At 45.7% G+C, this 14312-nt stretch overlaps 1 protein-coding gene across 4 annotated transcripts; it reads right to left on the bottom strand.

Moving 5' to 3' along the window:
• Positions 1–410: 410 nt before the first annotated feature.
• si:ch211-59o9.10 (uncharacterized) lies at positions 411–13799 on the bottom strand. 4 transcript variants are annotated; one of them, XM_015965109.3, is made up of 11 exons: positions 13711–13799; positions 13213–13380; positions 2727–2784; positions 2310–2649; positions 2137–2231; positions 1974–2057; positions 1800–1869; positions 1394–1485; positions 885–1006; positions 713–812; positions 411–569 (listed from the first exon to the last, which is right to left on the bottom strand). In XM_015965109.3, exons 2-11 carry the CDS (start codon positions 13344–13346, stop codon positions 498–500), a joined length of 1167 nt encoding a protein of 388 aa, XP_015820595.3. In that variant the 5' UTR covers positions 13347–13380; positions 13711–13799; the 3' UTR covers positions 411–497. The 4 variants fall into 4 exon arrangements, with proteins under 4 accessions (XP_015820595.3, XP_015820599.3, XP_015820596.3 ...); XM_015965113.3 differs by having other exon boundaries at positions 1995–2057; XM_015965110.3 differs by having other exon boundaries at positions 13213–13383; positions 13711–13790.
• Between the last annotated feature and the right edge of the window lie 513 nt (positions 13800–14312).

Raw genomic sequence — 14312 nt, 5'->3', positions numbered from 1 at the left:
ATGTATGTGTACATATGTATGTGTACATACATATGTATGTGTACATATGTATGTGTACATATGTACAAATACATATGTACACTACATATGTATGTGTACATATGTATGTGTACATATGTACACATACATATGTACACATACATATGTAGTGTACATATGTATGTGTACATATGTACACTACATATGTATGTGTACATATGTATGTGTACATATGTACACATACATATGTACACTACATATGTATGTGTACATATGTAGTGTACATATGTACACATACATATGTACACTACATATGTATGTGTACATATGTATGTGTACATATGTACACATACATATGTACACATACATATGTAGTGTACATATGTATGTGTACATATATGTACACCCTAGGCAGAGACTTATCAACATGAGAAAATTATAAACTTTATTTTTGTACCAAACTAGGAAATGGTCAGAGCTCGGTCCAGACCTGAAAAACGTAAGAAAAAAGTGTCCTATCAGAGCAGCGGGGGGGCGAGGGAAGCTCCATCAGCCAGGTTGGCTCTGCAGATTGGACACGTGCTGTTGTCCTGTAAAAGAGCCAGAGAAGAACGAGGACGTTCCTCAGAGTTAGACCGCTCACTCTGGACAAATACTCTGAAACTGTTCTGATCCGGTTTTGATCTCAGCAGCCGGAGATGTCGAAGCATTCACAAGTATCAGCAGCTCCTACCTTCAGCCACTTGTCAATGCACTGGACATGGTAGTCATGGAAACATGGCAGCATCCTCAGCTTCTCACCATCAGCGTAGTCACAGAAACAGATCTGACACCTGCCGACCAGATCAGAGAGATGAACCAACGGCTTTCAGACACAAGGGCTTGGTTCTGGCTGCAGGACTCACTGGGTGTTCCCTGAGCTGTTTGCAGACCCAAACGTTTTGGTGGGGAACCTCTGGATGTCCCTGCGGGACATTTTCTTCTTGGACACCACAGCTCCTTGGTGCTCTTCAAACTCCAGAAGGGCCTGAAAGCAAAAGAATCATAACCAGAAAGCCTTTATTAGCTCTGTGGCCTAGTGGCAGAGTGTCCACCCTGGGACAGATCGGGATTCAAATCCCTGTCGGGTCATACCAACGCCTCCCCGCGACTGGATTGGGGGGTTAAGGCACCAAAGGGTTCCCGAGCTCAGCCACTGCTGCAGCTCACTGCTCCCCACAGGGATGGGTCATGTGAAGAACAAATTTCACATCCCAGTGCGACAACTAGTGGGGTGTGTGTGTGTGTGTGTGTGTGTGTGTGCGTGCGTGCGTGTGTGTGTGTGTGTGTGTTATGTTTGAACCACCGGTGTCCAGATTCTGGAGTCAGGATATAGCTGGAACGTTCTCCCTCGTCTAACGCTCCTCTTCCTCACCTCATAATCATTTCCCTGAAGACTATCAGATAAATTTGGTGGGACGTTCCTCCGTCGGCTCCACCTAGGCCGCCTGTGCCGACCAGTCAGATCTAGGAGAACACAAAAGCTGCATCATTGGAAGATCCTGATAAGAATGTGTTCGACCTGGGTTAGACGTCATCAGGTTACTGGAGAGTAGCTCGTATTTTCATATCTCAAACACCTGACTGGGTTTAAACTCCTGATCTGGACCAGAACTCTTCATCCTGTTCTATTGAACATTTGTCTGTTTTCCATACCAGCAGCCAGATTTTCCTGGAAGCTGTTCGGCGGTCCAGATCTGGGCCTGGGACCAGCGCGGCGTGGAACACTAAATATTCACGAGTGAGTAAAGAAGAAGATCTTCAGGCGTTTGGGTCCGTACCGTCCTGCAGGTCCACCAGAGGAGAGACAGCTGCCAGCATCTGAGACATCCAGCTGGGCCCCATGTAGCACTGCAGAGAACCACACAGTCGCTCCATCAGAAGGGTTAGGCTTAGTGGCTTTTCTGCTGGAGCCACTCTGAGCTTCTGGACGAGTCAGATAAAAGCAAAATTACATCATAATTAGTGGTTCTCACTCTGTGGTGGCTCTGCTGGTGGTCCAGGCGTCTGCTGAGTGACCCCTCTCGGTCAAACTGAGCCTGAACAAACAGAAACAGGAAGTTAGTTCTACCTGCTCAGGTGACACGTGTGTCTGAGACTGCAGGAGGAAGCTTCTACCTGAAGACTTCGAGCCAGAGCCTCATCTTCTTCCAATTGTAACGAGCGAACCACAATCTCTTCATCGTCGCTGATGACAATCTCCTCCATCGCCGCTGCAGCAGAAACAATCAATCAGAAATGAGCTACCTCCAGCTGCTCTAAAGCTCCGCCCACCTGCTCACAGTCCTGACCTGGTGAGGAGGCTCCTCGCTCTCCATTCAGCCACTTCCTCTCCTCATCAGTGAGGAAGGACAGGGAGTCTGAGTGGGATTCTGCCACTGATGAGGGGGAGGGAGGAGGTGGTGTGTGGATCCGTTTAGACCAGCGGACTGGTTCTGGTGTCATACAGGAGGCTGATGAGGTAGAGGAGGATGGTGCCTCCAGCCAGCTGCCCAGAGGAAACACCTTCAGGGAGGAAGCAGGAACGAAGCCAGGGCTCTGCTCAGCCAGCCGCCTTCGTTTACGTTTATGTGAAAAACCCTGTTGGTCTCCGCTGGGTCGTTCTGGTTCTGGAGCGCTCCTGAAGGCTGCCTGAGGTCGAACATCACACAATACATCTACAACAGAAGCCATACTAGAGAGACTGGGTCAACATGGAGGAGACTCACGGGGCTGCAGTACGCCTTGTTGTTACGGTGACATCTCCCCCGCTTCCTGAGCTGTGGGCTGAAAAACAAAACAATCACAACAGCTGATGACCTACAGCAGGGGTGCCCAGTCCTGGTCCTGGAGGGCCGGTATCCGGCATGTTTTAGTTTCAGCTGCTTCAACACACCTGATTTCAATCAGCAGGTGATTAACAGGCTTCTGCAGAGCCTGATGAGATGCTGCACAGGTGATTCAACCAGTTAATCTAGTGTGTTGAAGCAGAAAAAACACAGAACCTGCTGGATACCGGCCCTCTAGGACCAGGATTGGGCACCCCTGACCTACGGAAAGCCCACTGTGACATTGGTGGAGTATTAAAAACATTTTGTAGGATTTGCTTTAATGATTGTTGCTGGAACATGTGGTTGTTTGTTACGTGCGTTCTGGTATGTAACCATACCATGTATGTAATTCTTAACTTTAAAAATTTGACTCGTCTTTGAAATGAAACACAGAATGGTGTACATTTTTTGTTATTGAAAAAGCAAAGATTCCTTTCAACTTCTGATTAAATAAATAAACTTTTGCTATTAAATTTAATTATCTTAAATTAAACATTAATCTTTGGATTAAAAATAGACCAAGCTCGTTGGCATATGGTGATTGTAGCCCCCAGAAATATCCGCTCATGCAAAAAAAAAAAAGAAAGAAAGATGCCGAATGCAGGATTTTCAACAAAAAATGGACTGCTAAGTATTTTTTTTACTGAAGTCGGAGGCAAAGCCGTGTGTTTGGTTTGCGGGGAGGAGATTGCCGTGTTTAAGGACTACAATTTGAGTCGGCATTACGACAAGAAACACTCGGAAAAATACAAGAACACAACTGATGCTGAGAGGGCACGGACATCCGAAGCTTTGCTAGCAAAGTTGCAAAAGCAGCAAGGCTTTTTTACTAAGCTTCACACATCCAGGGATGCAGCAGCCAGGACCAGCTTTGTGATATCCCACAAAACAGCTAAAAACAGCAAGCTGTTTTCGGAGGGAGAGTTTGTCAAAGAGTGCATGGTGGACTCTGCCGCACTAATATGCCCTGAAAAAAAGGCGCATTTGAGCAAATCCCGCTGTCCAGGCGAACCGTGACCAGGAGGATCGAGGACATCGCGGGGAACCTGGAGCTTCAGCTGCAACGTGAAGTGGCAAGTTTTGACTTTTTCTCATTGGCCTTAGACGAGAGCTGTGATGTCCGCGACACAGCCCAGCTGCTCGTATTTGTCCGGGGGATAACGGACTTCAAGCTCACAGAGGAGCTGGCAGCAATGCGGTCGATGAGAGGGACAACGACAGGGAGTGATCTTTTTACAGAGGTAAATGCGTGCATGGACACTCTGGGATTGAAATGGGAGAGACTGTCAGGTGTCACAACAGACGGTTGTCCTAATCTTACAGGGAAAAATGTCGGACTTTTGAAACGCATGCAAGATAAAGTGACAGAAATCGATGCAGATCAAACATTTGTGTTTTTGCATTGTATTATACACCAACATGTGTTGTGCAAGTCAGTGCTAAAAATCAACCATGTTGCTGATGTTGTTACTAAAATAATAAACTTCATCAGGGCGCGGGCAATGAATCACAGACAGTTTGTGGCTCTTTTGGAGGACTCCACACAGCTGTCAGATGGCTCAGCCTGGGGAAAATGCTGAAGAGGGTTTGGGACTTGAAAGCAGAGATTCGAGAGTTTTGCGAGAGGAAAGGCAAAGACATTCCCGAGCTCTCAGATGAGGACTGGATGGCAGATTTTGCATTTGCTGTTGATGTGACTGCACTGATGAATGAACTGAACACCAAACTGCAAGGCAAGGGCCTTTTTGTTCATGAAATGCACAGCCTCGTGAAGTCCTTCATGAGAAAGCTGCAGTTTCTTTCAAGTCAACTGGAGAGCAACACTCTCACTCACATGCAAACCCTGAACAAAGTCACACCATCAGCTGATCGCCTCAGCAGGTACTCATCCATGTTAGGAGCATTACATGGTGAGTTTTCAAGGCGTTTTGAAGATCTCAGAACAATCGAGGATGAAATGCACATGATTTCCTCTCCCTTTACCTGCAGTGTGGATAATGCAGCCAGTGATGTGCAGCTGGAACTCATTGACCTGCAGTCTGATGCAGTACTGAAGTCAGGATCTCTGCTGGATTTCTACTCTTCTCTTAAGGAGGAGAACTTTCCAAACCTGAGGAGACATGCTCAGAAGATGTTGGTTCTCTTCGGCTCTACCTACATTTGTGAACAAACATTTTCAATGATGAAGTTTACAAAATCCAGGTATAGATCCTCTCTCACTGATGATCATTTGTCAGCTGTGCTTCGCATCTCCACCTCAGACATTCAACCTGACTTTGATGCACTCGTTAAAGCCCAGCAAAGACTAGATTTCTCTCACTGAATAAGAAAAAAATCGCTTAAAAACACGAAATAAGGTGTTTGGACCACAAATGTAGGCAACTAGCAGTGAACTGGGACACTTTTTTAAACTTCTTTCTCAAGATCACAGTTCAGTGATTTTATTTTACAGACAATACTGTGTGTCTGTAGAATGCTAAGAACCTCTTTCCAACAATATTTGAAACTCAAAATGTGTTTTGGAGTGAATGTGACTGAAACTGTTAACTAATATAAGTCACAAATGTTTAACAAAAACCAAATGTGCACACTTTGTTTACCATTGCCTTGGGAAATTTGAATAAATCACAATTTTGTAAGCCAACCTCACTTTTTCCTTTTTGCTCATTTATAACATAGTCTACTCTTACCAGCTTGAAAAAACATCTGTATTTACTGCTTTTTATAAAGAAATACCATTAATATTATGCATAATTGACTTCAGCCTTTTGGCCTGGCCCTCCACAAAATTTTCCGTTGCAGTCGTTGTCCCTGGCAGTGTTTTCTGCGTACCACACAGTGATGGAGGAGGTGAGTATTGATTCGATGATGGCCTTGTGGAACTGGATCATTATCGTGGCTGGCATGCAGAGCTTCCTCAGTTGGCACAAGAAGAACATCCCTTGCTGGGCTTTCCTGATGAGGGTATTGATGGACCAACACATTCTCACACCCAAGGCGTCAAAATATGACGCGTGTGACCAAGCCTCAATATATGACGATTCGGGACGCCCCAGTGCATCAGGAAACAAAGATCAGGGACAAACTGCTGACACAGCGTCCCAGAGCATCGGTATCCGACGCCGGTGGTGAGACGGACATTAGAACTACTTTTGAACAACTTAACCTTCCCCTCACCCCAGTCATAACCTTAAGGTCACAGTTTATGGACCTTAAGGTTAGGATTGGGGTGAGGGGAAGGTTAAATAGTGTCCGTGTGACGGCACGCGTCAAACAGTGACGCCAGCAGAGCCACTTGACCCAGCGTGTCCCTGATCGTCATTTCCTGACGTGCTGGGGCGTCCCAAATCGTCATATATTGAGGCTTGGTCACACGCGTCATATTTTGACGCCTTGGGTGTGAGAATGTGTTGGATGGACACCTCCCACTTCAGTTCATGGGTGATGGTGGACCCAAGGAAGCGAAAGGAGTTCACAGGTGAAATCTGGTTGTCTGTCAGGGTTATGCCGGGCAGTGGTGCCGGTGCTCTCCTGAAGTCTACAATCATCTCCGCTGTCTTCTGCTCGTTCAGCACCAGGTTGTTGTTGCTGCACCAGGATGCAAGGCGCTCCACCTCTCCTCTGTATGCAGACTCGTCCCCATCTGAGATAAGGCCAATGTGGGTGGTGTCATCCACGTACTTGACCAGTTTCACCATCTGGTGGTTTGAGGTGCAGCTGTTAGTGTAGAGGGAGAAGACTAGAGGAGAGAGGACGCAGCCCTGGGGGGTTCCAATGTTGGTGATTCGGGTGTCTGAGACATTTTTTCCCAACCTCACGTGTTGTCTCCTATCTGTCAGAAAGTCTGTGATCCACCGGCAGATTGGGTCGGGCACGTTCAGCACAGATAGCTTGTCCTGAAGGAGAGCTGGGCAGACTGTTAAATGCTGACCTGAAGTCTACAAACAGTATCCTTGCGTAGGTTCCTGGGGAGTCCAGATGTTGCAGGATGAAGTGGAGGGTAAGATTGATTGCATCAACTACAGATCTGTTGGCTCTGTAGGCAAACTGCAGGGAGTCCAGAAGAGGGGTTGTGATTTTTTTGAGGTGGTTCAAGACCAAGCGCTCAAAGGACTTCATGGCTACTGATGTCAGCGCCACCGGCCTGTAGTCATTTAGTCCAGTGATCTTTGGTTTTTTAGGGACTGGGACAATAATGGAGGATTTGAAGCAAGTTGGAACATGGCATGAGTCCAGAGAGGTGTTAAAGATCTTTGTGAAGACAGGGCTCTGCTCCTCTGCACAGTGTCTCAGGGTGGAAGGAGTCACGCCGTCTGGTCCAGGTGCCTTGTGGGTGTCTAGCTTCTTGAATATCCTAATACCAGGGGCGGCGTTAGGCCCGGCTACTTGGGCTGAAGCCCCGGATGTTTCAGGAAAAGCCCCGGATCTAAATTGCGGAAGTAACATGCAGTACCAAAGTCCAACAGAGAGGGCGCAGCTGGCAGTAGTTTCAATCAATCAATCAATCAAAGCTTTATTTATAAAGCGCCTTCCGCAACCCTGTCAGGAAGCCCAAAGCGCTGAACATGGTACAGTTGTAAGTAAATATATTGAAAAAATCAACAATAAAAGAAATTCAAATTACAAAATACAAATTACAAAATACAAAATGGAAATTATAAGATAGATGAAACATTCTGGTAAAGGACAAATGTGTGAAACACATTTGGATTGAGTGGATGGATTGAGTGTCCAAATGAAAACTGTGGAATTAGGGTTGTCACGGTATGAAAATTTAACCTCACGGTTATTGTGACCAAAATTATCACGGTTTTCGGTATTATCGCGGTATTTTTTAAACGGTGTTGCATATGTTCAGAAAGCATTGATAGTCCTGTTCTACACAAACTGAAATAGTTCTGAAAAGGTTTAACAGTGTTTATTAAACCTAAAATAACACAAAGCCTTAGCAAAAGTGCAACTTTTCACAAGTAAAGGAACAAATAGCTTTTTTTTCTGGAACATGTTACAGTAGTCAGTGCAGGTTTAAATTATACAAATCCAAACATTCAAAACATAAACAATATGTAAACAAATCAAAGAAACACCACTTGTTTTCTCATATACTTGTTTTCTTCATTATCAAAATGAAAATCTAAAACTCCAGTCCACACCTGACTTGAGCACTGTACAAGTCAACCTTAAAAAATATGTATTTAAAATAAATAGCCACTTTAAACAAATTACTAAAATAACTACTACACTATGTAATCAAATCCAAACGTTCAAGTATAAATGGCATTGAATAAGTAAACAAATCCATGACAAGGAACTAATTGTATATTTCTCTTCATCATCAACAAATAAGATGCTTCATCCAGCAACAGGGTGTCCGTGACACGGTTTAAATGCTGGCAGAGGGCGCTGCGGCTGCAGTATATAGTGACTCGTTGCATTCTCCCTCAACCAGAAGTCCTCACGTCATGCATTTCAGCTAAAATGCTAATGTTAACTTACCTTGCACTGGCTGTAGAGACGTGGGTGATGGTCACGCAGATGTGCCATGAGATTCGAAGTGTTGCTGCCTTCTGCAGACACTTGTTTCCTGCACGTTCTGCAAACGGGATAGCAGTCTTCTATTAACTGTCCCTCAGCATTTTTCAGAAATCCAAAATATGCCCATACTTCCGATTTAGTCTTCTTTGAGGGCTGATGGATGTCCTGGGCGCTGCCGGCTCCTCCTTCGGCCATTATTTCAGCTTCAAAGTTTTGGTGCCGTTGCAAACTAAAAAGTGCGTGTGCGCGCCGCGGGAACTTCAGCTGAAGCGACGGTGGCTGGTAAGGGTCACCGCGCCGAAACCGCGGCTACGGTAAACCCACCGAGATAATTTAGTTTTTTAAAAACTGGACGGTTATTTTTATTGTCAACTTTTTTACCGGGGTTTACCGCTATACCGGTTACCGTGACAACCCTATGTGGAATGGATTCAACATAAAAGAGGGCAAAAATCAAACATGTCCTGGAAACGTCAAGTGGAGGAGGTGTGTTTTTAGGTGATTCTTAAAGACTGGCAGAGAAGGGGACAGCCTAACTGAGGGTGGCAACTGGTTCCAGAGTAACGGTGCTAGGACTGAGAAAGCCCGGTCCCCACGGGTACGACACCTAGACCGAGGGACAGCGAGCAGGCCTTGGTCAGAGGAGCGCAGAGCACGTGATGGGGAGTGTCTTTTCAGGAGTGTGGCTAGATAGGGGGGAGCACCACCCTGGAAGAAATGATAAACAAAGACGAGTATTTTGAATTGTGAGCGATAGCAAATCGGAAGCCAGTGCAGAGAGGCCAGAACTGGACTGATGTGGTCCCGTTTCCTGGTCCCAGTCAGGAACCTGGCAGCGCTGTTCTGCACAACCTGTAGGCGACGCAGTGTTGACTGACACAAACCTGCATATAGAGAGTTGCAGTAGTCAAGCCGAGAAATTACAAAGGCATGCAGTACCCGCTCCAGGTGGGCTCTCGACAGCATAGGCTTGATTTTAGCAAGGCATCTCAGGTGAAAGAAACTGGACCGGATCACAGAATTGATGTGAGCATCAAATTTAAGTCCAGCATCAAGTTTCACCCCCAAACTGGTAACAACTGGTTTTGAGTATGGAGAAAGAGGGCCAAGATCAGCATAACGATCCACATTCCTGCTGTTGGGGTGAAAAACAATGAGCTCTGTCTTTCCCTCATTCAGATGTAGATAGTTGGACATTAGCCAAGACTTCACCTCATTAACACAGGAGACAAAGGACTGAATAGAGTGACCTTTCTCCTGACACAACGGAGAGTAAATCTGGCAATCGTCAGCATACAGATGGAATGATAGGCCATGTTTACGAAAGCTTGACCCCAAAGGTAGCAGATAAATGGCAAACAAAAGTGGACCAAGGATCGACCCCTGCGGGACCCCCCAGCAGAGCCCCTCCCAAGAAGAAAAAACATCACCCAGTTTAACGCAGAATGTCCTGTTGTGGAGATACGATCTAAACTAATCCAGAGCTGACCCTTTGATCCCAACCCATCGTTCCAAGCGATCCAGTAGAATCGCGTGGTCAACTGTGTCGAAGGCTGCTGTCAGGTCTAACAGCAGAAGCAGCACAGATGTTCCCTGATCTAGTGAAAGATAGATGTCATTTAAGACCCTCAGTAGAGCCGACTCTGTGCTATGGCCAGACCTGAACCCTGATTGGAAAACCTCAAACAGATCAGAGTCAGCTAAATGTGAGACCAGCTGCTGATAAACGACTTTCTCAAGCAGTTTAGATGTAAAGGGCAGGGTAGAGATAGGCCTGTAATTTTCTATCACAGAGACATCAGCACCAGGTTTCTTCAGGGTCGGCTGAATAACTGCTGCTTTCAAAGCAGCTGGGACCACACCTGTGTTGAGGCTCCCATTGATAATCTGACCAAGTGAAGGGCCAAGACACGGAAAGGCAGCCTTCCAGAGACGAGGCGGCAGAACGTCAAGTGGAGAGCCAGATGGCTTCTGCCTAGGGATGCACCGATGGATCGGCATTTGATCGTAATCGGCCGATAGCGCCCCTATCGGTTTTGATCGGAATTTTCAAAATAGATCAAAGCAAACCGATCAGGTAGGGTTGTCACGGTAACCAGTGTAGCGCTAAACCCCGGTAAAAAAAAAAAGTTGACAATAATAACCGTCTTGTTTTTAAAAAACTACATTATCTTGGTGGGTTTACCGTGGCTGCGGTGTAGGCGCGGTGACCCTTACCAGCCACCGTATCATCTGCAGAAGTTGCCGGCGGCACATACACGCTTTGTTTACAACAAAACTTTCTTGAAGCTAAAGCTGAAATAATGGTCAAAGGAGGAGACGGCAGCGCTCAGGAGGACATTTATTATCCCTCAAAGAAGACAAAGTCGGAAGTACGGGCATATTTTAGATATTTGAAGAATGCCGAGGGAGTTTATAGAAGACGGGCGGCTATCCTGTTTGCAGCACGAGCAGAAAAAATGTCTGTGAAAGGCAGCAACGCTTCAAATCTCATGACACATCTGCGTGACCATCACCCACAACTCTACAGTCAACGCAAGGCAAGTTAACGTTAGCGTTTTAGCTAAAATGCGTGATCCGAGGATTTGGGTTGAGGGAGAATGCAACGAGTCGCTATATAAAGCAGCCGCAGCGCCGCTACCTGCATATAAACCGTGTCGCGGACACCCCCCATGTTGAAATGACGCTATGCATTACAGGGCTCCCAGGGGCAGATAAGAGTTGGTCTCTCTCTGAGAATAATTATGAATTTAACAATGATTACTGCCTGATGACATTTTCCCACATCTGCAAAGCTCACTGGAAGAACACAAACCGAGGACAAAATTTTCCTGAAATACGGATTGCTCAAGTAAGGGTAAAAAAAAAGTATCTGATTAGAAGGCTACTTGAGTACTGAGTATCATCTGATCTAATATTTTTAAATGATGACATCAAACAGACATAAAATACGAAGTTATGGGCAAATATTGGTATTTTAAAGACTAAAGGGGAAAAATGTAAACAAATAAACAACATAATTACAAAATAACACATTTTAGGCAAAATTTAGACACAAACTGAGGACAATATTTCCTGACATACAGGGTTTATTTAATTGTGTGAAAATGTAGCACGTTTAAAAAAAATACCGCGATAATACCGAAAACCGTGGTAATTTTGGTCACAATAACCGTGAGGTTAAATTTTCACACCGTGACAACCCTAATACAGACCATTTTAGATTAGGTTACATTTCCTTTATTCCCAGATTATGTAGTTTGTAGCACTCATTATAATGTTGTAGAAAATTTCTGGCCAATCCACGTGATCGGTATCGGTGATCAGCATTCTTTGATATCGGTATCGGTGATCGGCAGCAAAAAACCTGATCGGTGCATCCCAGTTCTTCCTCGCAACAAGCTTATTCAGCTCAGAGTATGAAACTGTATTGAGGGAGCTCAGGGTGGGTGGTGATGGAGGAGATGGAACAGGGTCAACAGTTACCAGAAATAGCTGCTCTAATGCCCGACACGTTATCAACAAAGAATTTGTGAAAAGCTTCAGAGTTTCCAGCAGCTGTAGGAGACATGGTGCTAGGCTCCTGATACACCAGAACTGAGTTTAGCGTTTTGTAGAGAATCTTAGGATTATTGGAGTTTGTCTCAATGATGTCTGCAAAATAGGCCGTTCTGGCAGCCCTCACTGCATCCTGATAAGCAACCAGAGATGCTCTGAACAACTCACGCGAGACCTGTAGGCCATCCTTTTTCCACTTTCTCTCAGAGGATCTACACACCCGCCTACAAGCCCGTGTGACATCAGAGAGCCATGGCTCCCTCCTAGGTCGAGACTTGCACAGTTTGAGAGGGGCAACCACGTCCAGGACCTGATTACAAAGTACATCAAAGTGTTGTGAATAGTGATCGTTAGATGGATCAGGGTTAAAGGTCTCTAACCTTACAGACATACAGTCCACAAACTTTGAAATTGTTTCTGTATCCAGGGCTCTGAACCTAGTAGCGGGAGTTTCACACACAGGGACGGGACATGGCAACGTAACATAAGTTTGTATACAGACTGCCTGAGGCTGAGCCTCCACCACTGAAGAAGAAGCCCTTCAGCAGCCGGCTTCTTCTACACTCTCTGCCAGAAACGCATGAGTGAAGATGGACATAAGGACGTTTTTTAGACCAAAAGTACAACAACAGAACCCCAGCTTTGATGAGACTGGAGCTGACTCAGGTTTGTGAGTCTTATTTGAAAATATTTGTTGTGCTGCTGGTTTGCCTAAAGTTAGCTTATCAGGTAAAGTTGTTGGAGAAGGAAAGGGAATATTTACTATCATCTCACACTAAACACTAACAGGAACAACACTCTGCCCTGAAAATGCTTAATATGTAGCTTCAGATTAAAAATTATGTGGTACAAGACAAATATGATGTTGACTAGTGCGTGTTGTGTGTGCGCGCCCGTGCGTGCGCGCGCGCGTGTGTTAAGCCCCGGATCTTCTTCAGTCCTTCTCACATCCGCCCCAGCCAAAGGACTGATAGGGGTGAGTTGGAGGAGGGGGATGGGGGCTTTTGTGAAGAGACTTCTGGGGACAGGGAGGTGTGAATAACCTTGTGTAGATCTAACAGATGGGTGGTGATGTCCTGGTTGATTGGTGGGATTGATTGCCAGGAGGCTGTTTACTAACAGGAACTAAAGCTCAGAGACAACTGAGATGACTCAGTTATTACTGGTGTGTGTGTGTGTGTGTGTGTGTGTGTGTGTGTGTGTGTGTGTGTGTGTGTGTGTGTGTGTGTGTGTGTGTGTGTGTGTGTGTGTGTGTGTGTGTGTGTGTGTGTGTGTGTGTGTGTGTGTGTACCTGGGAGTTTGGGGGACGATGACAGACTCGTCCTCCGGAAAAAGAACGTCACCAGCCTCGAGCAGACAGGCTCGGTTCAGACCAGGACTGTCCGGTTCCGACGAACAGGGACTGGCAGTGAGCCTGTCAGCCATGACCTCCTGGCACCTGGTCCCGACACGAATGAATCTGCTGATTAGGGCTCAGGTCAACATGCAGCTAGCCCAAAACACAGAAGCGACTTAGCTACATCTCCGCTGACTGAACATGAGATGAGGGTATTGCAGATGACCACAGTGATGTTTATAATAGAATTATACACACAGGTGTCACAAACACACCAACATGGGGTATGGGGGAACACAAAGAAGCACCTGAAGCTTATTCAACCCAAAACTTTCTACAACATAACCGGAGGTCATTTCCGCCTAATAAAACCAGCGTCAGAAAAAGCTTAACAAGCAAAACAAGCACGGCACGTGACGCTCCTAAAGGATCGTCAGGATAAAACAAGTTTACCTAAAAAGATTCTAGCGCCAACCGCCAACGGACGATCCTGACTGGAAGAGCTGGTCCAGTAACTACAGGAAGCCGCCTTCGCAATAAGAGTGGAAACTTCCGGTGACATCTAGAGGTTCCCTTTCAGAATAAACAAGTCCAAGTTGAAGCCGGTTTTAGTAAACTGGTTTTTTCTGCACATGTTGATGGTTATTGCTGTGTAAGTCAAGCTTTAGTCTAAAATTTCTGCTGTTTTGTAAATGTATGATTCACTCACTGGAAGCAACTCCTTATCTTGTGTGGGTTTGTTCCAAGTGTTGCCCACCAGACTGAACATACCGTAAAGGTGTAGAAGTTCTACACCTTTTTCAGTGTTCTACAGTAAACACTGGGAAAAAAAACATTTTAATGATTATAATCAGTCAGTGTGTCAAGCAGGCTGAACATGAAAATAGTCTCCAACACCTATCTCCTGCAGTAGCTTCTGATGAGAAAACAGACGGTGAAACTCTAGGATTAGAAAAGCCTGACAGATCTACGTCACACTGTCACTAACATTCAAGGACTCACCCATCCGGACTCACGACAGGGAAGGCTGTTGTTGGTTTAGCGTCCAGGAAACA

Source organism: Nothobranchius furzeri, chromosome 4 (genome assembly GCF_043380555.1).
Source record: "Nothobranchius furzeri strain GRZ-AD chromosome 4, NfurGRZ-RIMD1, whole genome shotgun sequence".
NCBI classification, from domain to species: Eukaryota; Metazoa; Chordata; class Actinopteri; order Cyprinodontiformes; family Nothobranchiidae; genus Nothobranchius; species Nothobranchius furzeri.
The sequence above is the reverse complement of the archived record's forward strand: the minus strand, read 5'-3'. Positions and strand labels throughout refer to the sequence as shown.